The sequence below is a fragment of the Antechinus flavipes genome, chromosome 4 (genome assembly GCF_016432865.1).
Source record: "Antechinus flavipes isolate AdamAnt ecotype Samford, QLD, Australia chromosome 4, AdamAnt_v2, whole genome shotgun sequence".
In the NCBI taxonomy this organism is placed as follows: Eukaryota; Metazoa; Chordata; class Mammalia; order Dasyuromorphia; family Dasyuridae; genus Antechinus; species Antechinus flavipes.
The window spans coordinates 318,521,739-318,549,650 of NC_067401.1; the positions used below are offsets into that span (position 1 = coordinate 318,521,739).

General features: G+C 34.1%; 1 protein-coding gene across 2 annotated transcripts; it reads left to right on the forward strand.

Annotated features, from left to right (window-relative positions):
* Positions 1–246: 246 nt before the first annotated feature.
* TBPL1 (TATA-box binding protein like 1) lies at positions 247–27,492 on the forward strand. 2 transcript variants are annotated; one of them, XM_051997789.1, is made up of 7 exons: positions 247–450; positions 20,831–21,020; positions 21,722–21,804; positions 22,382–22,445; positions 24,096–24,199; positions 24,300–24,394; positions 26,940–27,492. In XM_051997789.1, exons 2-7 carry the CDS (start codon positions 20,886–20,888, stop codon positions 27,017–27,019), a joined length of 561 nt encoding a protein of 186 aa, XP_051853749.1. In that variant the 5' UTR covers positions 247–450; positions 20,831–20,885; the 3' UTR covers positions 27,020–27,492. The 2 variants fall into 2 exon arrangements, with proteins under 2 accessions (XP_051853749.1, XP_051853750.1); XM_051997790.1 differs by lacking the exon at positions 247–450 and having other exon boundaries at positions 20,141–21,020.
* Positions 27,493–27,912: the final 420 nt, after the last annotated feature.

Genomic DNA, 27,912 nt, shown 5'->3' on the forward strand with positions numbered 1-27,912 from the left:
CCCTTCTACCCCGCTGGGATTCTTTCTCCATCTGCCCCTCCTTCCTCCCCTTGTCTGGGCTGACGCAGAGAGTGAGGAAGTAGCGGCAGGGGCCGCGGCCGCGGTAGCGGGAGGAGTAGAAACCGGAAATAACTGGCTAGCGCGGTTCTGCAGGCGACCTTTCCTGGGGCGCTCTGGCCGGGCGTGTTCTCTATGCCCTACCCCCACCCCCACCCCCATCTCGCCGCGTTTTCTGCTGTTTATTGTCGCAGGGAAGCGGCTGCGGCTTCGGACCCGGAACAACAAAGCGCGAGCTACGGAGCCGGGGCCGCGGGAGCTCCTAGCAACGGGCCGGGGCGGGAGTTCCATGGAGACTGGGCAGCGCCGCCGCCTCCTGCTGCTGCTGCTGCTGCTGCTTCGCCGTCGCTACCATCACCAGCCGCACTGCCGCCGCCTCCTCCTTCCCCCTCGGTAACTGCAGCCCCGGGGCTCGGCCTGAGGGAGGACCCGGGGTGGGGGTGGGGGAGCTCCCGGAGGAGTGCTGGGGGAGTCCGAGGCCCGGGGCGGGGCGCGGGAGGAGGTCGGCCCGGGCCCCTACCCCGAGGCAGGAAGAGACTGAATTGAATTTTTTTTTGGGGGGGGTCCCACATCCAGATTGCGGCTTATTTGGGGTCAAGTGGGGGCTCCAAATCCAGGCTATGGTTTATCCCGAGCGGGGAATTGTGGCTTATTTGGAGGTAGATGAGGCGGTCCCCATCCAGGCTGCGGTTTATCCGGGATAGATGGGTTCCCTATCTAGGTTGAGGTTTATCCGGGGGATAGATGGAGGGGCCCCATCCAGGCTTCGACTAAATGGGGCGGGGGGTGGGGGAGGCAGGGAATGGGAGATGACAGTTCGCTCCCAAAGAGAGACTTTCTCCAGCAAGGTCTGTGAGGATCTGAATTGGACCAGAGGGAAGAAGTCGGGGTGGGGGTGGGGGTGGCAGCGATGGGGCTTGGAATGGGGTGAGGGCCCGGCGTGGGAGGGTTGTTAGGGTTGAGGTGTCGGGTGCCAGGCGGTTTAACGTGTCAGTCCGTGCTGGGGAAGAAGGTCAGAGCCGAGGCCCCCTGCCTCGGGCTGTGGGGGCTCGATTCCTTTGGGGAAGAAGAGGGGCTCATTCAAGATGCCAGACTGGAGGATGAGGAAGGGATCCGAGCCCCGTTGTACCTCCCAGGAAACTTATCTGAGGTTGGGGGGGGGGAGGGACAGTGATCTTTGGGAGGATGTGGGGAGCCGCTAAAATATGAATATTGCTTCTTCCTGGGACTGCCTATCCCATGGGGATCTCTTCTGGCACTTGATCAGCTTTTTAAAATGTACCCTGGTCATCTCGAAGAGGAGGAATCCGAGAGAGGAGGGAGGTGAATTGAATGAGATTGTCTGTGTTGAAGCCCAAGAAGTATGGGAATGTCAGTCAGCTAGCATTTGTCAAGTGCCTACTGTGTGCCAGGCACTGTGGCTAAGACCTGGAAGAATGGACTAATTCATTTCCATTCCTAACCTGATTTGCATCTTTGGGCTTTTTTCCTGCCTCTGCATTGTTATATCTATAGCAGTTTCATTTGACCCACATTTGTGAGCTGCTACATTAACTGTAACACTGTCCAAGAGATACTGAGACTGCCCAAGCTCTGTATGCATGCATTGGTTGAGGATGTAGTGGGAGTGACATGAGGTTTGTGGCTCAAGATGAAGGTTGTCATAGTGGGAGGTTTCTAATGGAATTTATTTTTTTTTAATGACATACTTGAGTGTTTATGCCATGTGCTAGATGTAACAGGTTACAAAAGTGAATAAATCTTAAACCATTTAATATGTTATAATTGATTAGGAGGAATACAAGCACATGTGCCTCTGGAGAGGTCAATCAAAATAAGAGGAATTCATGGAAGGAATGAATCAAATCCTAATGGGAGAAAGGTAGAATAAGGAGAGGCTTAATGAAAGGGATGATATGGAAGATGGTGCTAATAGCATTAGATCACTAGGATCAGTAAATTATTGGATAAGTCACTTGAAGATCATTGAAACTCAGACTGTCATTTACTCGGAGGACCCTATGAAAATATATTTGGAATTTGAGAATTTTAAAGAGTGGTGCACATGTGAGGTATTATTGGAAGTACAGAGGCATTCTTAGAGGAAATAAATAACAGGGATGAGGGAAAATTCAAAATGTTTTGGGAAGATACTGAATAGTTCTATTTGAGAGAAGGAGTGGTTAAAAATAGGATTAGAAGATAGATTAGGGCCAGATTGTGGAGGAAATATAAATTCAAAGGTAGGGAATTTGGATTTAATTTAGCACAGAGTAGTCGGTCATTCAACATGCATTTGACTTATATTCATTAAACATTTACTATTGGTCAGTCATTGCCATAGGCATTGGGGATTTTAAAATTTCAAAATTAATATAATTTAAAATACACTCTATGAAGAGTACTTATATAGTACTAAATAAAGTGAAATGGAGGGGAAGAAAAGTGAAAGGAAGGAAACTAATTCAGAAGCTTTCAAAATGTCCCTACTGAGAGGAAATGAGGTTCTAAAGATGTCAGCTGAAATGTAAAGGATTGGGATAGATGGGGAGAACTTCGAAAGATAGAATCTACAGGACTTCACAGAGCTGAAGGGGATCATAGAGACCGCTTAATTCAAAGCTTTCATTTTGCAGATAAGGAAACTGAGGCACAGAGAAATTGAATGTCTTGCTCAAGAGCTCTAGAGGGAGCTCAATACCTATTTTGTAGTAACATCCCCTCAACCCAAACCATCTTCTTTGGATTTCCCTATTTCATATTATGTACTTCACTCATGTTCATTTGCTTTTTAAAGTTTTGATCCCTTATTTCTACTGCCAACGCCCTGTTGCCATTATCATTTCACTTGAAAATGATGCTACTATAGTAGCACCTCTCTAAGCTTTTCCCCTCCAATCCATTGTAATAGCATTGCTTGATTGTCCTTACACAGAGATCTGTAGATTTAATTCCCTACTCAGAATCCTTCAATAGTTCTTTATTGCCTACTGAATAAAATCCAAACTTCTTTTCCTGAGTTTAAGATTTTTTCTGTATTGGTGCTTCCCTCTTTTACAGTTCTATCTCATATACTTCTCCCGAATGCTGTAGCCAAACCTGACTACCTTACCTGCAGCACACTTACACTTTCTCTCCATTTGTATCTTTGCTGACCCCATTCATTGACCACACTGATGATAATTTTCCTTGGGCCATCTGTTTTTCATTTTTGTTTTTTTGAAGATTCTAACAATCCTTGAAATCAAGACAGCTCTCAATAGAATCTTCATCTTACCTCTATCAGATAATCATATTTACTTCTTTAAGCTTTTAATAAAACTTTGATTTAATAACATATTAGTTATATTAATGTTATTAGTAATTATAATTATATCTAAAATATAATTATGACATAAGTATAACTAATATTGATATTTTACTATTAACTCATAACCTATTATATTTCTATTTTGTATAGTAATTTTATATTTACTGTCTTGCACTCAAGTTCATAATGAATGTTTGAATTGTATTGCAATCCTGTCTATCTTTCATCTTCAGTAGTTTATTGCAAGCTTGTAGCAGGCAGTGACCTCATCATAATTATCTTTTTCCCAATACCTTGTATAGTACTTTACCTCATAGTGTGTTAAATTAATTATTGAATTGAATTCTAGTTTGTATATAAACATATATTTGTTGAAAAAATAGTATTTCTACTTAGTCTTTCTATTTTACATATGAAGAGGATTTAAGAGATCTCACTGAACAACTTATCTTTAATATGTCATCTTTTTAAAAAATTCTTTCAATAAAAAAAATCCCCCAAAGACTGTAAAAATCCATTCTTTGTTGAACTCTCTTTAATTATAATTGTCAAAATTAAGTTCAAATCTAGTATGCAGAATGGAGTATAAAATCTGAGGAAAAGGCAGCCAATGTCAGAGAAAGCAAGACTCACATATTGGAGGCCAGAATAAGTAATAATGACAAAGGCACAGTTAAAACCAGAAGATTCAGTGTTAACTTATCTTCAGCCAGAGCAAAAAAGACTCACAGTTTAGATATTAAGGAAGAGATGAAAATTCAGAAGATTTAAAATTAAATAACTAAATCAGTTTAAAATTCAAAGGCAAGTACCAAGACCTAGAATGAAAGTCTAAGCAAGGATTAGGCTAAGGCCATTGTACACAACTGTACAGATGAGACTTGGTGAATCAATCAAAATTTTATTGGCAATTGATTGTCCTTCGAGGATGAAGGCAGAGTTAAAAATGACTACAGAGTTTTAACTAGAGAGCATGAAAACTGCAACACAAGTCCATTTAAAAGGATAGACTTAAGTGGTTTCTGAGGCTCATACCTAACCATTTTTTAATCTTGAGGATTAGTTTCAGGGGCAGGTTTTAGAAATGTTGAATTTGAACTACTGATGAGAGATGCAATTGGAAACAAAATGCTCAATTCCATGACTCCAAAATCTTTGTCTCTGTACTTTTCCATTTGAACTAAAGTCAATATTTTTTAAAGAGTCATTCATGTGACCAAAATCATATGTATAGAAAGAGGGCAGAAGATGAGGGTTGAAGACAGAACTTTGGGGGAATAGGAGAGGAAATAGATAATGGTGATAATCTGACATTGAAGACATATGGCATAGAGGGAACTTCAAAAGCAATTAGCTTTATAAGATGCTTTAAAGAAATAGAGTAGGAAGAGGAGTAGGCAAAAGCCATTAGATTTGGTGATCTTCAGAATAGAAAGGAGTAGTAAAGGAGACAGAAGATAGATTTGAAAAAGTTAGAGGGTAACAAAGAATGAGAGATATTGAATCCAGCCTTCTTATGGTAGAAAAATCCTGGAATCAGTGACAAAAAAATAAAGATTTCAGACAACGGTAGCCCGCTTATGTATATGACGTTTTCTGGGTATCTAAATTGATCCACAGGTCATACAGATAAATATAAATATTTTATTAATTCTTGACCTCATATCACAGACTACTTAGTGGTATTGTACTTACTCAGAACCACTCTCAGTGACTAAAAAGAGACTTTTCTTGGAGTATGATAAAAAGACCCCAAATATAGGGTACAGTGATATTATTAGTAAATCTTTTGGGAACAAAAGTACTTCATATAGTGAAAAACAAACAAAATTTTCAGAAATCACGAAGGTAAAATTTTTTGCAGCTGCATGAATTCAATCCACCACTAGTATAAATTTATTAGGCCAACTTGAAGGTAAACAAGGCCAATCCTAGGCAAAATCATGAAGGCTTCACAGTTTGTCCTAGTTTCTGTTTTCTTTGTCCCCTTTGGTAGCAACACCTTAGTTCTCCATTTGTTTTACTCTCTCCTCTCTCATTTGCTTAGCAAAATACGCAATTTGTGCTTGTGGATTGAATAATGGCAGAAGTCATTCACACCAAAGTGTTAAATCTTTTATCTCTAATTGTGAAAAGTGGGAGAGGGAGTAAAGGGGTTAGGATGTGGAAAGAAACCTTAAAGCAATTTCTGCTTTTGTAGCAGGTGGTAAGGTAGAAAGCCTGATTTGTCTTTTGGGGGTGTCTAGGTAGAAAAACCAGGAATAATCATAATACTAGAAACTGTTGGACATCAGGGACACAAGAGCCCTTTCTTTTCCAGCTTTCTTCTGGCTTTTTCTGGGTCTGGAGTCGTGCTTCTAGTTCAGGTAATAATGTTAGATCTATTGTCAAACATTTCTATATAAGTTTAGGCAGAAGAACCAGAAATAATTATAATAATAGAGACTCTTGGATATCAGGGTTTCTTCTAGGCTTGGAGTCATGCTTCTATTCAGTCAGACATTTCCACATAAGTCAGTCTCTTCCCAGTATCCCAATAGTAACTTAAAGTCCAGCATCCCCTACTTTCCCCCTAAAACTCTGTATGACAATTTCTGTACATTTATATCTATAGAGACAGATGAAGTAGCCATATGTACATTTGACTGTGTAATATTTCAATTAATGATTTTTTCTTATCTCAACCCTTTTTAATCTTAGGTCCTAGAAAGTGTATTTATATAACTCTAATCTAGTTTGTCTTTGAAGTTCCAATCAAAAATGTCTTTTATTGAAACACATTTTCTTTGGAAGTCTTTCTGTGCTTTCCATATATTTAGTAGAGGTAGGACTGCTCTTTTAATTTTGTTTGTTTGTTTTTTAACAATTTTAATGCCATCTTTAATTTGAATAATTTATAATTGTTTAGCTTAGTAGATAAGATAAGTAGTAGGAAATAGGAGCCCTAAAATAGACTTTTAGTTTTGTTTGTTTATAGATCATTCTTTTAGCACCTATCTGCCAGGGTTGTTAGGAGGATGAAACAAGATAATATGTGGAAAGTACTTTGAAAAGCTTAAAACATTCTATAAATGCTAGTTATTATTATTATGTCTGTTGTTTGTTTTTTACAATTATAGATTATATTTGGTCCTTCCTATTTCACCATTTGGTTGAAACAGTATATTAAAAATACTTTTAAGTTCGTCAGAAAATTGTATTGTAAAAATTTTTTCACACTACTTTGGCTTTTCTTATTTGACTTGAATTATCTTTTGCCAAATCTTGGAAATTGTTAAAAATTGGTTTCACAAATTCACCTTGATGCTCCTATGAATATCTTAATATTAAATCGTAAATTGAGAATATATGGAAGTTTGAGGCAAGAAAATTAGTTGAATACATGTATGAATCTATAATCTAGGCAGAGTTGATTTAAGTGGTAACAAATTGATAACATGACATCTGTATCTGTTTTTGAAGTAAAGCTACTCTTAAGAGTTGTATGTGAAAAAAAAAAGAGTTGTATGTGGTTTAATATGTCTTTAACACATACTGTGTAATAAATGTCATGGCTGAGAGCAGCAGTACTTTTTCTAAAGGCTAGTTAGGACAATAATTTTTTTAGCGAGTGATTTTCTTTCATGATAATAAGATCCATGGAATGAAACAATTAAATGAATAAGTCTTTAATTGTAATTGAAATAGGAAGGTTTATGATAAAATGTTGTCGAAACAATATCCTGGAATTAGTACTTTATTTGAAAATGTTTTTGAAAAATGTTTTATTGTAACATTTCTTTTGGAGTGATTATCTTAAAATATCTGAAGATTGTTATTTATAATATCATACTTATCATATGCATAGCATTCTATTAGGGGTTGTACAAGTGTTTATTAAATGTTTCTTTTTAGCTTATGTGAAAAAAAGAAAAACTGTGTTTTAGATTAGCTTTCTTCTAGAATGAAGAGGAAGGGAGAAATAAATATAACTAAACATGAATAGAAAATACATAACTTTATACTTTAAAATTTTCATTACTATCTAAAGGTTTTAACCTTTTAGAGAAGTAGGGAACATATTTTTGAATGTCTTTGAGAATAGGGACCCTATCTAAGTCATCTTTGGGGTTCTTTCCAACACTTTGCATAATGTCTTGCACTGTGATGTTTAATACTCCTATGCTGAATGAATTTTTTTTCTTTTTTTTTAGTTTCTGGGGAGACTTTTCAGCCCTAGGTGCAATGGAGTTGGAAGAGAACTCAATGCTGAAAGGAATTAATGAGGAATTTAGATATAGACATAAATATTTCATTAAAGGGGAGAACATGAAAAGGGATCTCATTCTAACATGTGATTTTTACTACCTGTATAATAATAATAATCATGTAAAGTGTATTGTCCCATTCTTTAAAAGGATATAGTGCTCAGTCAAAATTAACGTTTTTTTTTTTTAATATTTTGTTCAGAAGAATGAAATAAACATCTAATGTCCCACCTTTATCCTCTGATTACTGTTTTGGAGTTCTAAAAGTAATGGTACTTTTTCTCAACTATGTAATTGTAAACATTCAAAAATTTTGTGAATATTAGAAGAAATTCAGGCTTGTCCTTTGGGTGACTTTAAAATTTAATTCCTTGGAAATTGATTCCATGATTCACAATTATAACAGATAATTGGAAAATACTAATTTTTAAAAGGTGATGCTTTGTTATGGGGAAGAGCACCAATTTACTTCTGTTCAATTCTGGGTCTACTTCAGTATTTAGCCATAATTTCTTAGGTAACAATCAATAAACATTTAGTTTCTGGCCAGGATATATGTGCCGATGGACTAACTCTATGGATTATCTAATTAGCAATGTTTTAATTTGAAAATTAAGCTTTTTAAAATCACTTTTCTTTCTGTGTTATTTATTTAGACTGTCTTAAATAAATGTGGATCTCCTTTAAGAGGCTTTTGTAATATTTTAAGGCTTGCTCCATCAATACAGAGACATCCAATAAAAGGAACAGTTGGAAGATCTTACATTTATTTTTTTAAAAAAATCCTTTGATTTGGACCCTATTGCAAACACCTTGTCAAATGTATATCTCCTTGTTTTATGCCTCATTTAATTTTATTGATCAGATGATAAGTGAAAAAATTATCTCTATTATATCTTTCAAGGGATTTGGTATGATTTTATGATATAAATAGGAGATAACTTATTGAGCAAGACTAATGAGATACTGTGCTCTATTCAATCAAATGTTTTATAAGCAACAAACAAGCAAGCATAGTGGAATCTTACTCCTTATACCTTTTAGTTATTGTATGATTAAAAAGATGTTCCGCTGTAGAATATAATTTACAAGAACTTTTGTGCATTTATAAATCCATCATGTCTCTAAGGAAAATATACTCATTTTTTTGGTAGTAATAGACATGCTGCAAATTGGTCTGATAATTTAAAGTATATTACATGGTGAAAGAAATGACCTACAAAGAAATGGTGTATCAAAAACAGTTTTGATATGTGGGAAACACTATAGTTCTGGAATTGTATTTTTCTTCCCTTGAAAGAGCCTACTATTAGATTTGCTGATGGAGAGCTTAGTTTCATTTTTTTTTTCAATTAGGCATCACTAGTTAGAAAAATGAGTAAAATTCTCTTCTCTTTAGTAAAGTCCCTTAGAATTGGAAGTTGCTATCAGTTCTTCATTTTTGATTGCTATGTCTCTTAATTTTCTATTTGAAACAAGCAAAGCTTTGATTCATCGTAATCATCTTTGAATTACCTCAGGACAAGGACTAGATGAATGTGTATTTACAATAATTGTGTTTTACATGGTGAGTAGGTGAGTCACAGAAATGTTTTATTTTTTAATATTCATTCTGAAGTATATCTGAAGATCATTCCACTTTTAAATTGTAGGACAGTACTTGTGTTCATTTTATCTTTCACAGGCATCTGGTTATCACTTATGGCAGATGTTTTGAGTAAGAGAAGGAGAGATATTCATTTCTTAGACAAGAAAGGCGAACAAAACCCAGTGTGGTAATCTATAATAGCCATTGAAATAACTGGAATTGCTAACATTGTGTAAGATGTAGCTCTCAAATGCCACATTTTATATGGGCTATTCCTAATGCTCCCATTTACTAATATTCTTTTTCCTTATTTTCCCAACTATTTCTCTTTACTTTGTATATACTTAATTTTGTGTATGTGATATTCTTCCTACTGAAAAGTAAGGTTCTTGAGGGCAAAGATTGCTTAATTTTTAACTTTGTATCTCCAGTGCCTAGCATACTTCCTTGTATTTTGTCACTTATTAATTGCCTATTGAACTGAATAGAATATTTGAAGATGACATATGAAAATATATTTTTCCCCCACAGTGTTAGTGCTACCTGTTTTTCTTTTCAGCTTTGAAACCTCTGCTATGATATATAAACCCTGTAGTGGAACATTATTTGAGAAAAGTCAAATGGAGAAATTCTCAAAAAATAAAATAAAAGAAAGTAAAAATAATTCTCAATGATGAAAAGGTGGAGTTGATCAAAGAAATCAGTGTTAGATGCATGGCAAACTTGGCCAACATAGATTTTGAAAGAACAAAAGAGATAAAAGCAAGGATAAATGGAGAAGATAAATACAAGCATGTAACAGTCCTATAAAAATAGTGTCAGGAATCCTAAAGGTCAGTAAGTTCAAGTTAGTAAGGAGGGCTCAAGACAGCAAAAAAGATTAAGCTTTTAAAGCAAGTTATCAAAGAAGAGAACAAGACTGCTGGTTGGGGTGTAGAGGATAAAAACAGAGAAGAGAAAGCTATTCAGCTCTTAGTTTGCTTTTATATTTTTCTGACAAAGAGGTAATTCTGAGACTAAGAAGGATAGATTAAAAATAGCTAATGGGGACTTGAAACTGTGAAAGAATAGGAAGATGGACTCCTACCCGGGCTTAGATGAAATATATCCCATGGTGCTGAAAGAACCAACAGATGTGGTTGTTGAATCACTGTCAGTTACCTTAGAAAGAACAAAGAAATTGGCAGAGGTGTTTATTAGAGGTTTTGAGAATACCAAATATGTTTGCATACTTTAGGGAAAAAAGTGAAAAGACTCTGTAAACTATAGGCTAGTAAAGTCCTTATAGAACATATTCTCCTTGAGGTTAGGGGTTGTTTTTCTTTCATATTTGTGTCCAATATAGCAATTAACACAGACCTGATACATAGTGGGCACTTCAAAATGCTTATTGATTGGATCACTCACTTTGTCAGACTCTAGATTTGAACACTAGAAATACAGATATGGGGGGAAGAGGAGGAGAGAGTTATTGACCTTACAATTTTTTTTTTATTAACTATAAAATACAGATGTTTTATCTACCTGTACAATATTCCTGAGGAAGTTAATTTTTTTAAAATAACTTTTTATTGACAGACTTTAGGAAGTTAATTGTAAAATTCTAAAAACAGGATAGTGGCTTTAAGTTGACTATTTGCTATCTAAATTCAAGAAAAGAATGAAATAAAAAATTTAGTATATTTACATAGTGCTTTAAAATTTGCAGTTTTTATTTATCTCATTTGATTCTCAGAAGAACAAAAACCTGCAATCATTAGCCTCATTTTATATATGAGTCAATTTAGACTCAGAAAGGTTAAGCAGAGGGATCACACTGCCAGAAAATTCTCAAATAGGATTCAAACTTGAACCCAAGTCCATAATGTTAATAATGATGCTTCCACTTATAAAAGACTAGGTAAGAAAGCAATAAAATAATTGTCTCCTTCCTAGGAAATCCCAAGTGATGTCTTCATATTTATAGTCCCATGCATGTATGTCTTTTGTCCTTCTTTATGTGTCAATATAAAGGCACAAAAAGGCCAGTGTACTGCTAGCAGACACCATTAGCATAGGATTCTGCTTGGTTTTCTTCATAAGACTGGATTTACTAATAATAAAATGCCGGAATGTATTCATTTTTAATTGTTTATTGTGTGTGAAATGATACCTGATTTATGCCCAAACCCAGTTTCTTTTGGTAGAATTGCACAAATGAAAAATCATTGTGGATCTCAGAGTTTGTCCTAGTGAAGCACCAGTTCATAATACCTGCAACTTTTGGTTAGAGAATTGTCTGATGAAATTTTTGGTCAAAGAACCAAGTCTGGCCCCAAGCACTCTCAGGTTACAATTTAATGGATGAGAGAAAATAACACACAAAAAGAAGTTGAAAGGGAGTAGGACCTGGTTTAGGGACATGATGAAGAACAGAAGAGTAGGCTGTGGCCATCTCTTTAAATAGAAGTTTTGGGAGGAAGTTCATCATAAAGCCCTATAATCATAGCATACTGATGGTATGTGAATAATATCAAGGCTGATATGATCTTAAAAGATAATGAGGTTTCTGTTGATAAGGTAGGGGTTTTTTGAAGTGAGGGGAATGGAGAGAGGGGAGAGGAAAGGGAGAAATTGATGAAGTCTAAAGGAATCCAATGGATTATGTCAATGGCTAGTGAACATTTAGTTTTCTTTATTGTTAGTGTTATTAGAATGGTAGTCCAGAAAACATGACTCACTGATGGATATAGTATACATTTAAGTCATCAAAGGATCTCAAAGGAGCAATTTTATTGATGTCGGAAAATGCAAGCCAATAATTCAAATCTTTGTCATCTTTAGCTCCAGTGACTGTATCACATAACAGTAATAGGTTCTTGTCTATTTGATAGTCTTCTCCCCCTAGCCAATCATCTTCCCAAAAATGTATCATGCTTTCTCTGCCCCGTTTTGAAAAACTTTGATTAGTTACCAGATCTTATAAGGCAAATACAGTCTCTCGCCTGGCCATAATTATATACTTTGACTCCCCTTACTTTTCCAACCTTAGAGGATTACATTATTTTTTATTTTATTCTTTCTAATTTGAAAATAATTTTTCCTGATGTTCATTCATTTGTTCTGACACATATGATTTAATAGCCTTTAATGGCAGTATCCCAAACTGCACAGTTCCTCTAATGGCCTCTGACATAAAAGGTTGACAAGCTAGAGTCACTACTGAACACTACTGTGTTGAAATAAGCTAATATATTGAATGCTGCTGAAAAGTTGATACTGATTTAAAACATTACTAATTTTGTTGTAAACAAGAATAGAACCTATGAAGCAGCTATTTTCAATCTTTGATTAAAATTTTTTTTTTTAAATCATCCTCTTATCCGGTATATAAAATAGTAGTTACTGAATATATGTATGTAAAAACACCATATAAACAACTGAAGTAAGGCCATTCAGTGTCAAAGTATTTAGATTCTAAATTGTAAGTGGAAGCCAAAACTAAACCAAATAAATATCAGAATGTATATAAAAAATAAAGTAGGAGCAAGATTCATATTCTTATATGATTACTCATAGTTTAAAATAGTTTAGTATTTACACTCAATATATTTTTAATTCTTGTTTTAATGGCATATGGATTTCAAACCATATAGAAAGAAAATCTTACCTCATATTCATTGGAGGTTTCACTTTATAGGTTAAGTATTAGAAAGAAAAATTTATCATGGCAAACATGTCTGGCTTTAGCAGCCTAGATAGTGAGGGAAAAGCAGGGAAAGAGTGTGGCATGTCCAGGGAGTTAGGCTTGGAGATCAAGATGTAAAGAGAGTTGAAAAGCCTCAAAAAGGAGAGGAAGAAAGTGGGAGAGATAATCAGAGTGGTCTAGGGCTGAAGTGGAGGCCTTAGGTGGGGGGAGGTGAGGGAAAGATGGATCTTGAACTAGGGAATTGATCCTGTACAGAATCTGAAGTGAGACTATCTGAATGGGAGTCCTGCTTCTGCTACTTTGTGACCTTGAAACCTTGGGGAAGTGGGGGGTGGGGAAGGAGAGGCAGGATCACTTCGCTCTCCAGGCATAAGTTTCTAGATCTGAACAATGACGGGATTGGATCAAGAGGATCTTTGAGATTCTTTTCAGTTCTGGAGACTATGAATGTTTATTATATATCCATATGTTCTTTAATATGTCTACCATCCATGTATATGATTTATAGTATATGTCAATATATAGATCTATGTATCTAGTTAGGTAGATAATGTGGTATAGTGAATAGAGCTCTGGGCCTGGAGGTAGGAAGTCTGAATTATCATTCAGCCTCAAATACTGTGACACTGGACAAGTCACTTAACCACTGTATGCTTCAGTTTCTGTAACTGTAATTTGGAGTTAATAATGGTACATACTTTCAAGAGATTTTGTAAAGAGCCAATATGAGATGGTATTTGTAAAACTGATAGCACAATGTCTGGCACATGCTTGTTTGCTTTCCCTTCCTCCCCTCTCGCCCCCCCCCCCCCACATGCTTTGTGGGAAAGAAATGTGACAATGGATTTGAGGGATGATTTAGTAGCATTGGTAGATCTAAAAAGATCTCATTAGCAGAGGAAGACAAAGAGCAGTACTTTTCTTTTCAGTCTGTTCAAATTTTAATTATTTCTCTATGTCCTCATCAAGTATTACCGTGAGATTTAAGATGGAGTTAATAATCTGTTATTCAAAATCAGATTTAGCACCCACCCTCTCTCTCCCTTAGAGAAAAACAAAGGTTAAACTGATTGCAATCTTTTAAGAAGCAAACAGTTCAGTTTTAACATGAATAATAGACATAAGTAATACTGATGCAAATTTGTTTGCAAATTCACATTTAAATTAAGCACTTATATAGTGCTTTCACATATGTTTTTTTCATAGCAGCTTTATGATGTAGGACAGGTATTTTTCATTTTTTACAGATGAGCAAGAAAATTGAAATGACTTACTCAAATTTTTTTCAGCTATTTAGTAGCACAACCAAAACTAGAACCTTGTTTCTTGATGCTTTTCTGTAATTCTGATATATTGAATAGAGTGAGTTTTGCTATAGTAAATTAGCAGAATTTAGTTTCTGTGAAATAGTGAGTTTCAATATGGTGTGATTAAACACATTATTAGGTGCTAGCAAATAGTGATTGACTAATTGGAGTGCCTATTATATGCCAGGCATTGTACCTAGTACTAGAAATGAACATTTTAAAAAAGGAAAATTGTCACACCAGTGGGGAAGATTACACTGATGGGGAAGATCATACACAAAAGGAAGCTGAAAAGGCTGGAATTTTGAGCTCTCTATAAAAGGAGAGTATGGGGGAGAGTTTTTTTTTCGGCCTTCCACAGAAAGGCAGAAATAACTGAGGGTACTGTTGAGATATGAATAGCAATTTTAATCAATTAAAATGGAGGCATAAGTTTGAAAATCAAGCAATGCAAAGATATTTTTCTTAATTAAAGACTTGATAGTGATAATGTATCAAATTTAATATGGAATACATATCTAGCTTTTGAGTCTGTGAAATGTTATTTTTTTATCCTTAGAAACTAATTTGAAACATTTTGAGATCACTTGATGGTACATATCTTATGAAAGTGGTTTTTAAGGACCATAATGGCTTGATTTTCATATTCTACATAAAACTTGTCTTGCCAATTTTTCTTGGTACAGGAGCTATATTATTTGCTATAGCTTATGGATAAGTTACTCACTTAGATAGCCAGGATATATATAAAAATAAACTAATGTGCTTCTCTGTCACCTTCAGAATTTAAGTTTCTGAGTCATGTGATAACCTCATTTTTACATTGACAACTCTGTAGAGCCCCAGGTTGAGTGGTGAGGAGGCAACTGGTATAAATGGGGAAAAGCCTGAAATTTGTAGTCAAAAAACAGGGTTCAAATTCGTACTTTGTAAGTTATTTCTTTTGATATTTCTATTCTTTTTTGGAGATATTTTATTCTTTGCTATTTTTTTCTCGCTGCTATTGCTTGTCTCTGTTATTTCTTCTTTCCAAACCATTAATTTTCCCTCCCTTCTTTCTCCCTTAGATATTTCAATAGTTAATATTTTAGGAGTATTTTACAGAGACTTATTTGTCAGTTTTTATATTCTTCTGCTTAAGAAGTTGCTAATGGTAGCCTGTGTAAAACTTGACAGATTTGTTTAAGATCTAGTAGCTAGATTCTGAATTTAGGAATGAGATGAATTTTTTATCTTTCAAGAGAAGAAAAGAAAACCTTAATTATCTCCCCATTGCCTGTAAAAAAAAAAAAAAATACAAAGTCTTTACCTAAAGCATTTAAGGTCCTCTAAAATCTTGTTCTACCTTGTCTTTACTGTCTAATTTTACTCTCTTCTTCCTTGTGCTTGCCTTCTTCCAGTTAACTCAGACTCAAAACCCTTATCTAGTCCTTCATTTTGCTGCCTCCATGCATTCATGAGAGCTATTCCTGATGTCAGAAATTTGTTCTTTTTACCTGTGATGACTGAAATCCTTTGTTTTCATGAAAGTCCAGTTTCAGTGCTCCCTTTTCCATGAAACCTCTGATTCTTCCTTAACCCACTTGAAAGTGATCTCTTCATACTTTTATAGCATTTTGTCTTGATCTCTCCTTTGCTGTCTTTATTTTGTCACTGAATTAATCAAATAATTCTTTCACAGTAATATTTATAAATGCCTTACCTGTCCTCAAAAAGTTTGTTTACTGAAGGCAAAAAACTATTTTGTTTTCTGTTTTGGTATCTTTAGTATCTAGCACAGTGCTTTGTACATGGGGTTTCTTTGTGTATTTTTCTTTTAATTGATGCAAATCCATATCCATTCCTGCTCCCTGATAAGAAAAGGAAGAGGAGGAGGAGAAGGAGAAGGAGAAAGAGGAGCAGAAAAAAAAGTGAAACAAATTTCCCCCACTTGGGCATGTCTTAAAAATGTGTCTTTATCTGCACTTTTGTGTCTGAAAGCATATAAATGGTAAAGCAAATAGAGTGGACCTAGAGTCAGGAAGACCTAAGTTCATAAATGGCCTTAGACACTTAGTAGCCATGTGACTCCAGGCAAGTCACTTAACTTCTATTTGCCTTAGTTTAACATATTTACACTTAACTGTAAAGTGAGATTAATAATAGCACCTATCTCCAATAAGTTTTGTGAGGACCAAATGAGAATATTTGCAAAAGCACTCTGCAAACCTTAAAGGGCTCTGTAACTATCTATTGGATTTTGTTTGTGGTGGTGCAATATTGGGCTGAGTTCCTTCTTTCATCTCTCTGGAGGTATAGATGACTATAGTAGTGATATCACTGAATCAAAGAATATGTACAGTTCAGTAATTTTTCAGATCTAGTTCCAAATTGATTCCAGAATAATTGGACCAGTTTACCACTCTACCAACAATGCATTAATATACTTATTTTCCTTATAACTCCTTCAGCATTTGTCATTTTCCCCTTTTGATCAATTTTGCTAACCTATTGAATGTAAAATAGAATTTCAGAGTTGTCTTTATTTGCATTTCTCTATTAGTGGTTTGAAGCATTCTTCCAGATGGCTTTTGATTATTTGGATTTCTACCTTTAAAAATTGCCTTTTTCATATCCTCTGACCAATACAAATTGTCAATAACAGGCAGATAAGCACAATAATCCTACTGAGACTGACTTAAGAATCTGTCCTTCATCCAGCCCAGAATTCATAGCCATCATTCAGGGAAATAGTTCATGGGGAGGAGAGATCAGAAATCCTCGACAATTGGCCACTCAAAAGAATGGGAAAATTGAAGCATCAAAGCACCCTGCAGAGAGACAGGAGGTAGCAAATGCCAGGCAGTTCAAACCACTGCCCCCACTTTGACGACCACCTCCTCTGAGACCTTATTGAAAAACAACTCAGGACTCTGAATCCAAGAATCTTGAGAGTGACAGTGTCCCTCAGACTACCAGATTAGTTTTCAACCCAGCCCCTGCAGCCATAACTAAAAAGATGGATCATTGTGGAGAAGAATTCCATCTTCCTAATCATCATTGGTAACAATGTCTGACCAGTCATCACCAATACATAGAAAGGCACATGGACTGCACTGGGAAGGTGCAGCATCCTGAGACTTCTATTTCTGTTTACAGCCCAATTTTTGAAGTTTTTAAATCTGGGAAAGCAACTCCTTTGGAGAATGGTTAATCATTCTATGAATTTTCAGCCAATTGTTCCATTTAGGCACACAAGTCAGCCTATTATAAGAGCGGGGACCCTGAAGAGAATGAGTTAGTATGTACCATATAAGTCAGATTACTACCATGCCATTAACACTATCTCCTCTTGGACTATAATGGATATAGCTCAAGACTCTGAACCCAAGAGCCTTTGAAATATCAATGCTTTCTTCTTTTCTTCTCCTCTTTTTTTTTTTTAAATTTATTTAATTAAAGCTTTTTATTTACAAAACACAGCCATGGATCATTTTTCAACATTGACCCTTGCAACACTTTGTGTTCCAAATTTTCCCCTCCTCTTCCTCCTCCCCCCCTTCCCCCGTCCCCTCCCCTAGATGGCAGGTAATCCAATAATACTTGTTAAATATTTTAAAATATATGTTAAATCCAATACATATTTATATAGTTATCTTGCTGCACAAGAAAAATTGGATCAAGAAGAAAAAAAAAACTAAAAAAAAAAACAAAAAAATAAATTCAAGCAAACAATAGAAAGAGTAAAAATATAGCAATGCTTTCAACACATAGCCATCTTCCTGAGAAGCAACAGCTGTGGTGATGCAGCTGTTGCTGTAGGTGTAATAGCCGTATTTATTAAAGAACAGAAAAGAAAATTCCTGTAATTGTTAAATAGTTCAATATCAAAAATACTATTTTATCACTGAAAATGAACCCCAAAGATCATGGAACCTTTTTATATGATTTGTGGCTGAAACTTCCATATTTTATTACCCTTGTTAGAATGTGAGCTCCTTAAGAACTGGAGCCAGGAACTATTTTACTTTTCTCTCTAGGACTTAAGAGTATTTGGATATTAGGCTGTTATTCTTACAAATTTGAATCAGTTTCTTATATATCTTGGAAATGAGACCTTTAAAGAAACTTGCTGCATAGATTTCTGCCCTTGTGTTATCTGTTTTCTTGCAAAGCATTGGCTTTGTCCAAAAATTTTAATTTTATATGAACAGAATTAGCCATTTTATATTCAGGGAAGACTTCCCTGTTTTTTCTTTGGACGTGAATTTTTTTATCTATCCACAGCTATATAGTTATTTTTCCTCTTAATTTGTGGTATCATCCTTATTTTTAGTCATGTACCCATTCGGACCTTTTCTTGGCATACATTGTGAGATACTGGTCTTTATGTAATTTCTATCAGAATGCTTTCTTAGCAGTTTTTATCAAATAGTGAGTTCTTATACCCGTAGCTGGAATCTTTGGGTTTATCAGGCATTAGGCTCTAGTGTCTACACTCTTTATCAGGCACTAGTGCTCATTTGCTTCTATATATTGTATATCTAATTTATTCAACTTTTGCCTATTTTTTAACCATTAACAAATCATTTTGTTGAGTATTACTTTGTAATATAGTTTGAAATCTGGTGCTGTTATGCTTTTTTCCTCCCCTTTCCCCCTTTTTTTCATTATTTTCCTTAAATTATCTAGTTTCTTCAGATGAATTTTGTTATTTTCATCTATCTTGATAAAGTAATTCTTTGATAACTTATTGATATGGCCCTGAATAAGTATATTTAGATAGTATTATTTTTATTATATTGGCTGTTTTGTTTGTATATTATAGTCATTATGTGATTTCATCATTGTGGGAAAGTCTAGTGTGTAAATTGTAAACTCCCTGATTTAGATTGTAATATCTTATCATTTATGTTAAATGACATTTCACTAGTTACTACAGGCAATTTGTATGAGAAGTAGGACAGAATTCAAGGGTGGCTTTATACATTATGCCATGCTGCTTGATTCTCTGAAAGCCCCCATCCTCTCCTTTAATTTCTTACACCAATTTTGTGGGCTTCCTCTGTGTCTTACAACCATTTGATATGATTCCTTTTTCTTTGCTCTTTCCCATATCAGCGCTCATAGCTAAGATAACCTAGAAACTGAAGCTACTTGCAAATTCCTACACTGACATCCTTGTTTCCACTCTTCCATCTTTCTTACTGCTTCTTCCACTCTACTAACTATATATATTCTTTTTTTAAAAAGTCTTTTTAAAACATAGGAAGGATCTAGAATTAGAGAAAGAAGTCTCCAATCAACTATAATCTGTTTGCAGAGATTTCACCAAAATAAATGAGATATTAACCATATCACATAGCTCTTTATCTATAGGTTGTAGCCTTGAAATAGCAAATGTTTGCTGAATTTGTTTTTGAAATTCAAATGGGCAGGGAGGAAAAAGATAATTTATCAATATAGAGAGCATTGGTTTTCAATCTCTACTTCAAACTTGAAATTACCTAGGATCTCAAATCCCTACCATATTTCTCTCCTTGCTTCCCCCTGAAAAAAATCATGGAGGAGGCTGAGCAGTATATTCTGGGTATGTGTGGAATAGAAACTACTCCATCCATAATTTTTTCCTTTCTTCCTTTTGAGTTCAGAGAATGTAATTCAAACCTGGAGAACTACTATTTTCAAGTGATTATAACAATTTGTGAAAAGAAAGTGCATTTTTCTGTGGGTTTTTTTAGTTTGATTGTGCAGGAATCTTGGGTGCCATGATGAAGTTGCTAAATTCCATAATATCTTGATATATGGGATTTGTTGAACTCTAGCCAACTTCCCCAAGGGACATTTGGCAAGATTCCAAGAAAATAAGCAGAAAAACATAGTGGGTGCTTAGATGTATTTATATATTTGTGTACTTTCTATTAAGATTTTATGTGAACATAAAGTCTAAAATTAAAAGCAAAAATTTTCATTTGTCACTATATAAAGCGTGAAAACATTCTACAATTGAAACAACTCCATGAGAGATAGAGAAAAATAGAAAATAACACAATTATATTTTTAATTAAATTTTATTCAATTAATAGTTATTACCATTTATTTTATTTTCCTCCTCCCTTTGCAACTGAATACACTCCCCCTCTCAAAAAACAAACAAACTCATAACAAATAATCAAACAAAGCAAGTTCCTGTACTGTCCATATCCAAAAAACTGTCTCATTCAATATCTGTCAGGAAGTAAGTAGCATGTTTCATTTTCAATCCTTCATAACCCAATCTTTTGTAAAAAATTATTGCAATGTTGCTGATATTAACTTTTTCAATAAAAACAGACACATTTATTTCTTTGGAGACAATAAGTTTAATATTATTAGTCAAATATGTATTTCTGACCTGTTTTGTCTGTCATAAAAAAATGAAAAGAAAAACTAAATCATAGTTATCAATCACAAGGCACTTTTCAAAAAAAACTATATGGATTTTTTTTCTTATTAAATTGTAGTTTAAAGTAAAGTTAACTTTTTTGGGAAGGGGAAAGGATAGTCTTCCTTGCATTTCACTTTCCAGGATTATTTCTAGTGAAGAAAAGAGATGTTGCCTCAAATAATCGGGTTACATGAGATTGTATGTAATTGCTTTGTTCTCTTTTTCAGGATGTGAGAGCTTCATGGTGCACTGGTGGGGAAGCTGAGTTTGTAAACTACCCCAATGGATGCAGATAGTGATGTTGCATTGGACATTTTAATTACAAACGTAGTCTGTGTTTTTAGAACCAGATGCCATTTGAACTTAAGGAAGATTGCTTTAGAGGGAGCAAATGTAATTTACAAGCGTGATGTTGGAGTAAGTGAAATTTAAAATGTGGAATACCTAAGTTAAATTTTAAAAGCTTTGAGTATTGAGCTGAGACACATTATTTACAGTCTTGTCAAGGAATTCACTGACTACATACTTATTTTGTTCTGTCAAATTTCGTGTATCTCTTGGAAGACTTCATAATTCTTTAAAAAGTATATTTTGAATAATAAGCACTTCTAATTTATATTGTTATATTTTTAAACCTATAAATTATTTTGAAAGATTTACTTTTTGTTAAGCTATAGAAAGTTTGCTTAGATAACTTCATATTTAAATCTCTATCTTTTAAAAAATAATGTCAAAAATTTAAAGGAAAAAAGGAAATTGGTAATTTGCATTTAAGTTTTGGAATAAATCTATGGCACTTAGTAAAATTTTTTTGTGGTGAAATTATGACTATACTAATTAATTGGGGAATCCATGGTACAAGAAGTATAACACTAAAATAAACATATAGGTAATCTAGGTTATAAAATTTTAATTCAGGGTCATCTTCCTTTTGGCTTAATATGATAGTTTGTGTTTATAGTCTGGTTTCATATTGACATTGAAGCAATTAAGATAGACTTACATAGACAAAAATAAATTTTTTGGTTACTTTAGAGGTTAAAAACTTTTATGTGTTCTTCTAACTTAAGAAATTACCTTTGAATATTAACATTTACTATCTTTATTTTTTTTTTCAGAAAGTGTTAATGAAGCTTAGAAAACCTAGAATTACAGCTACAATTTGGTCCTCAGGAAAAATTATTTGCACAGGAGCCACAAGGTAAGTGATATCTAAAATTTTTTTCTATTAAAAAGGTTAACTTTTTCCAGGATTTTTTTTTTTTTTAATTCACACGTGATTTCATTAGTATATGGAGCTTCATGATGAGGAACCTCCCACTTATGACAACATATATTTTCATGATCTGTTTTGCAATTTAGCCTAAGTTGTAATGTCCAGACTACCTCTCTGGAGGACCTTGGGATCAGCCCAAGGTGGAGGAGTGAAGTAGGCAGGAGAGCCACCGGGAGGATGGTCAAAGATGGAATGTCTCATTTCCAGTCCTCTCAGCCCTTAAATACCCTATTACAATTACATCATTACAACATACTGAGTACATGTGAACTATAGAATCATTACATCACTATACTAAGTACTAAGTATATGTAAACTAGAGAACCATCATCAGTCATACTGAGTTAACATTTTGTTGTAAGTATCCTTGTTTCACGTATACTTCTCCAGAGTTTTGGCCCTCTACACTAAATTGCCTGGGGCATTGAGTATGCTATGTGATTTGCCCAGTCATAAATCCATTATGCTCATTTTTTCCAATTTTTCTCTTCTTAAACAATAGTGAAGAAGAAGCTAAATTTGGTGCCAGGCGATTAGCCCGAAGTCTACAGAAACTTGGTTTTCAGGTAAAATGCATAAAAACATACAGACTTAAAATATTTGTGCCTTTGATTGAATAGGAGTCCTCTGTTTGTGCCTTTTTTTAGTCCCATTTTTACTAATCATATTTCCCTATCTCTTGCTGGAAAGGAAAATCACTATTTTCCTTGATGAATAAGAACCATCAAAATCACTTTCTCAACAAGCACTGTTTCAGGTGCTGTCCTGAGTGCTGAGAGTACAAAAAAAAAAATGAAACGGCATCTTCCCTCAAGTAGCATATAGAATTAAATATAGAATACCTGCAAAATAAATGCAAAATCATTTGCCAGGAAAGTTTGTGGACAGCACAATAACTAGAGTAAAGATGGAGTAGTGTGGAGGGATAAGGACATTTTTTCTGGAGATCATCTCTATCTTTAGTCATATATCCTTAGCATCTAGCAAGATACAAGACATATAAAAGGCATTTAATAAATACTTATTGATTGATTGAATAGCAAAAAGGCCAGCTTGGTGGTAGACTGTAGATTGTAATTGAAGTAAATAATTGACACAAAAATTCCTAATTTGAATGTGGTTTTCTCTACTTGGTAATAAATGCAAGACTTCAGAATATGGTAGATATGCATCAATATGGTTGGTAAACAATCAATAATTGGCTGTGCTCTTTTGCTTCTTATCATGTTCTCCTTTAGTATTTTAAAAAATTGATTCATTGTTTTTTAAATCTATCATAGAAGAGAAGATAGACTCACTATGATTGAATAGGAGTCCTCTGTGCCTTTTTTTAGTCCCATTTTTTACTAATCATATTTCTCTGTCTCTTGCTAGAAAGGAAAATCACTATTTTCCTTGATGAGTAAGAACCATCAGCTAATGCTTTTCTCTAGAGTAGAGTAGATTTATCACTTGCCTCTTTTTTTTAGCTTCTATTACCAAATAGCAATGGATCCAGTAAGTTGCTTTTCAGAAGAAAGATGAACCAATCCTTGCTCTCTTTGCTTGACTTCTTGTGTCATTAAGAATACATTTGTGGATTAAAGATTTTATGAGTTTCTTTTTATTCTTAAAATAAGTATTAATTTTTTACCCCAGTAGAAAAAGTAAATCCTAATCATAGTAATATTCACTTATACCAATAAATTATCTTACAAGTGTCATAGCAGGTAGAATTAGGATACATGAAGTCTTCTCTTCAGAACTTTTGAACCTTGTCACAATAATGAGTGTATTATGCCAAAAAAAAATTGTTCAGTTAGTAAGCTTAGAGATCATTACCTTGTTTGACCAAACTGGCAGACTAACTTGCAAGAATGTCCCAATTGTGATTTCATTTATATATCCTACTCATAGTTTTCATCCTAGTCCCGTATTTTCTTAAGTTGGCATGACTGTGATGTATGGGTCAACCTCAAAAAAGATGTTACTTAATCCAGATGGAATAATTATCTGGTCTTCAGAAAAGCAGTACTAAAGATGTCTGATCCTCCATCACCATCTACAGAGTATACTACTGTACTAAGTCCTCACTTTTAATCATTTTGATCATTTGCTTGACAAGAGACCCAGATCCACTGATATTACAGAGATTTTTTGGGGGGAAATGCCTTAGGATAACCAGATGTCTTGTTTTTCAGAATAATGTACTTAATTCTGCTTTTTTCTTCCTAAAGGTAATATTTACAGATTTTAAAGTCGTTAATGTTTTGGCAGTGTGTAACATGCCTTTCGAAATTCGATTGCCAGAATTCACAAAGAACAATAGGCCTCATGCCAGGTAACTCTCAGAAGAGTGAAACCAGTTTTTTACATTTGAAATCATTTAGGAGACTTTAAATCTGTGTCATATTAATTAGAGCATTTTTTTTTTTTTGCAGTTATGAACCTGAACTTCATCCTGCAGTATGTTATCGCATAAAAGCTCTACGAGCTACATTACAGATTTTTTCAACAGGAAGTATCACAGTAACAGGTATTTTATAGTTTCTGTCTAAATTGTGTAATAAGTAACTAAATGGCATATTAATATATACCAAAATATGTCAAAATTTTATTAATATCCAGCATAGTGATTTTTTATTTAATTTTTATTTGTATTTTTAATTACAATTTGCATTAATAAAATTTGTATTTGTAATACAATGTTTCCCTCCTTTTTTTGCTGAAGTGATGGTACTACAGGTGTGGGATATATGCACACTTTCTCACTTAGTGGATGCATTTTTTATACTCCAAATTTCTTTTCTCTGAGTATGGGCAGGATTCATCTACTATTTTTTTAAAATGAGTATAGTATTCAGTGTTAAAAAACACTCAGATTTTAGAAAATCAATGGTAGAAGTGTTAATTGAGTAAACAATTCAGATGTAATCTGAAAATTTCCTGTAATTTGTTGTATCAGTTCTTAAAAACGTCAGCTGAATAACTGTAGACAAAGAATTTGTGATTTTAAAAATTATTTTTAGTATCAAGAGTCCATAGGATTATGGACAGAGGCCAATCCATGGAAACCAAGTTTAATAATGAGCAAAATGTTAATAGATAAGCTTGCCTTTAGTATTCCTCCATCATTAATTTTTCCTTTTTTATATTAATTTATAGTCATATATCCTATATCTTATTTCTACTTATTTTTGCTAATAAAGATGACTAGTATTGGCTGATTAGGGCTCCTCCATGGGACTTTCTAAGTCTGTACCCTGCCTGCATCCCTCACTCCTCAGGGAGATGATTTTTGGTTTCTCCCTTCTTTTGGCCATCCCTACTTTTAGAGCTTGAACTTGACACCATTTTCCCCATACTGTCACCAGGTACACTAATTTTTAGATAGATTTTCAATCTATAGCTTCTTCTACTTTATACTTTCTTCTTATAGATTCGACATTCTCCATTATTTTTAGATCAAATTTAGTTTTTGTCAGAAAAGATGTGTTTGATTTGTAGCTGTACCACTTTTTGCCCTTAATACCTTGGGCAAGTATTTAATCTCTCTGCACTTCAATTTCCTGGTATATAAAAAGGAAATAAATAATTTTTGAATTGCCCTACAATGTTGGGTTATTATGAAGAAAGTGAATTAATTATAAGTGTAAAGTACTATATGTGAACTGTTGTTAATCTGAATATGTTTCACACAATCTACAGCTATAGGTTTTATGTGTATGTGTATGTATGTATGTAGCTTCTGTAGGTATGTACTAAAACAACCAATTGAAAACTACCAATTTCCCTGAGTACAGAGAAGAAACTTGAGTCAGGTATTTAAAAAAAGGTACTTTTAAAAAACTAGCTTTATTGAGTTAATTGACAGTTTATGAAAAAGTTAATTTTCAAAAACATCCAGTCCAAAACTAAGTGGAGTTTAAAAGCTAGTTGAAATTTAACAGTATTTTAAAAGTTAATTCTGGGAATCATATCAAGACAATGAATTAATACATAATGTGAAGTAGAACCAAAAACTATATGCATAATTGATTGCAACAGTGTAAAGAGAAAGAACTATACAATGCTTTCTTTGTATTATGACCAACGTTGGCCCTTGAGAAGAGATGATAAAATGGGCTTCCCTCCTTTTTTTTGTGGAAGTGATGGTACTACAGGTGTGGGACATATGCATGCTTTCTCACTCAGTGGATGCATTATTTATACCAAAATTTCTTTTCTCTGAGTTTGGACAGGGTTCATCTATCATTTTGTAAACAGGCCAATTTATCAGATGTATAATAAAATAACATTTGTGCCTAAAGGAGTCATAAATTGTCAGTTGTGTGTGTGTATGCATATACCTGCTGTCACGCATTTGATTATCAGTTGTGCAAGTTGCTTCTGAGGCACTTTTAAGTCATTGAACAGTTAACAAAAAGTGATTTACGTAAGCAGTAACATAGAAAGATTGCCCAATAAGCATAGTCCAGCATGTAACTGCATTCTAAATGCAAATACTATCTATTCAGTAGAATAGCAACTTTTGGGACATTTATCAGGTCTGAAGGGCCCTAACTCCAAGTGTTTGAACCTTTTTAATTCCTATAGGTGACCAGAAAGCTACATCAGTATATTCAGAGGCTGCTAGGAAACTATCAACCCTCAACCCTTGGGCCAGTCAATTTCTGGGAATAGTTTTGTAAACTTATATGAAAACAAATTTAACAATTGTTGAGAGGGAAAACTCTGGTATATTCTAGTCCTATTACAATTGTAAAAGTAATGATTTACTTTTTATATCATCTTCAGATTACACTGATCAGAAGAGTAGTAGAATTCTTTTTTGTGTTTTTACAAGTTTTATTAGCCTTTATTAACTTTTTTCTCATTAACAGTAAGATAACTGGGGTCTGAAACTGGATCAGTAAAATTCTTGGTATTTTTTAGCTTACTTCTCTTCTTTGTCTTATACTCACATGTAACATTTTGTAGGTAATAACAAGGAAAAATAGTCATCTTAATTTACATTTTGAAATACTGTAATTTACATTTAGTAAGTTGATTTTTCATGGCATTTTTCTTTTTGGTTTTAGGGCCAAACGTAAAGGCTGTTGCTACTGCTGTGGAACAGATTTACCCATATGTGTTTGAAAGCAGAAAAGAAATTTTATAATTCACCACTCAATTGGTTAGGTTTCCTAACTGAGCACCTTTTAAAACTGCTGCACATTGGACTCAAGGCGAAAGGAAAACTGGACCAACAGTAACTGAGGAAATAGACTCTTTTATTTGTTCATGGCCACAGTGTAAGCTCCAGTCAGTCCCTTTGGATTTTATTTTGAACAGTGCTGTAATGTAAAAAGTTTACAAGACGTGAAATTGCTGCTTTTACAAAAGGACATTCTATTTATTTTCGCAGTAATTCTCGTGTCATAAGCAGAGCTGTCACGGTGTGCACTACTTTTAAGACATATTTTGGTTGGGGTTTTTTTTTTTTTTTTTGGTTGTTTTTCAGTTTGAGCTAATGTGTTTTATTTGTGAATAGTCTTTTACATTTTTGTATGCTGAACATGGGCACCAAAGAAGCTGTAAAGGTTATCTTTTTTCAATTGATGAATGTGTGCACAAATAAAAGTTTGGAAAAGATCTCTCTTCATACCTATTCTATTATTTTTCTTCCCCATTTTCTATTTTAACTGAAATTGTATTACTCAGAATTCATTTTTTTAAACTATGCAAACTTAGTCTTTTGCTGAAGTGTTTTTTGGCTTCCATTTGAAGTGTATTTTGTATATATGCCACATGTGTACAGTATGTTCTTAATGCTGTGTTACCAAATGTCAGTTTTTCTTGCAAATTAGAAATAAAAAAAAAATGTATATAAACTATAGGGAATAAGAGTAGAACTTTATAGATTAAACATAATGTCTTACAGTGCTAATTTAATAAGAGTGTTAAATATCTTTTGAGAGTTAAAAGAATATTAGTTTAATAAAGAAACTTTTCTTAACCACAGATGGGATATAAAAAAGCAGCTCTATTGGGCTGTATCTCATATTTACCTTT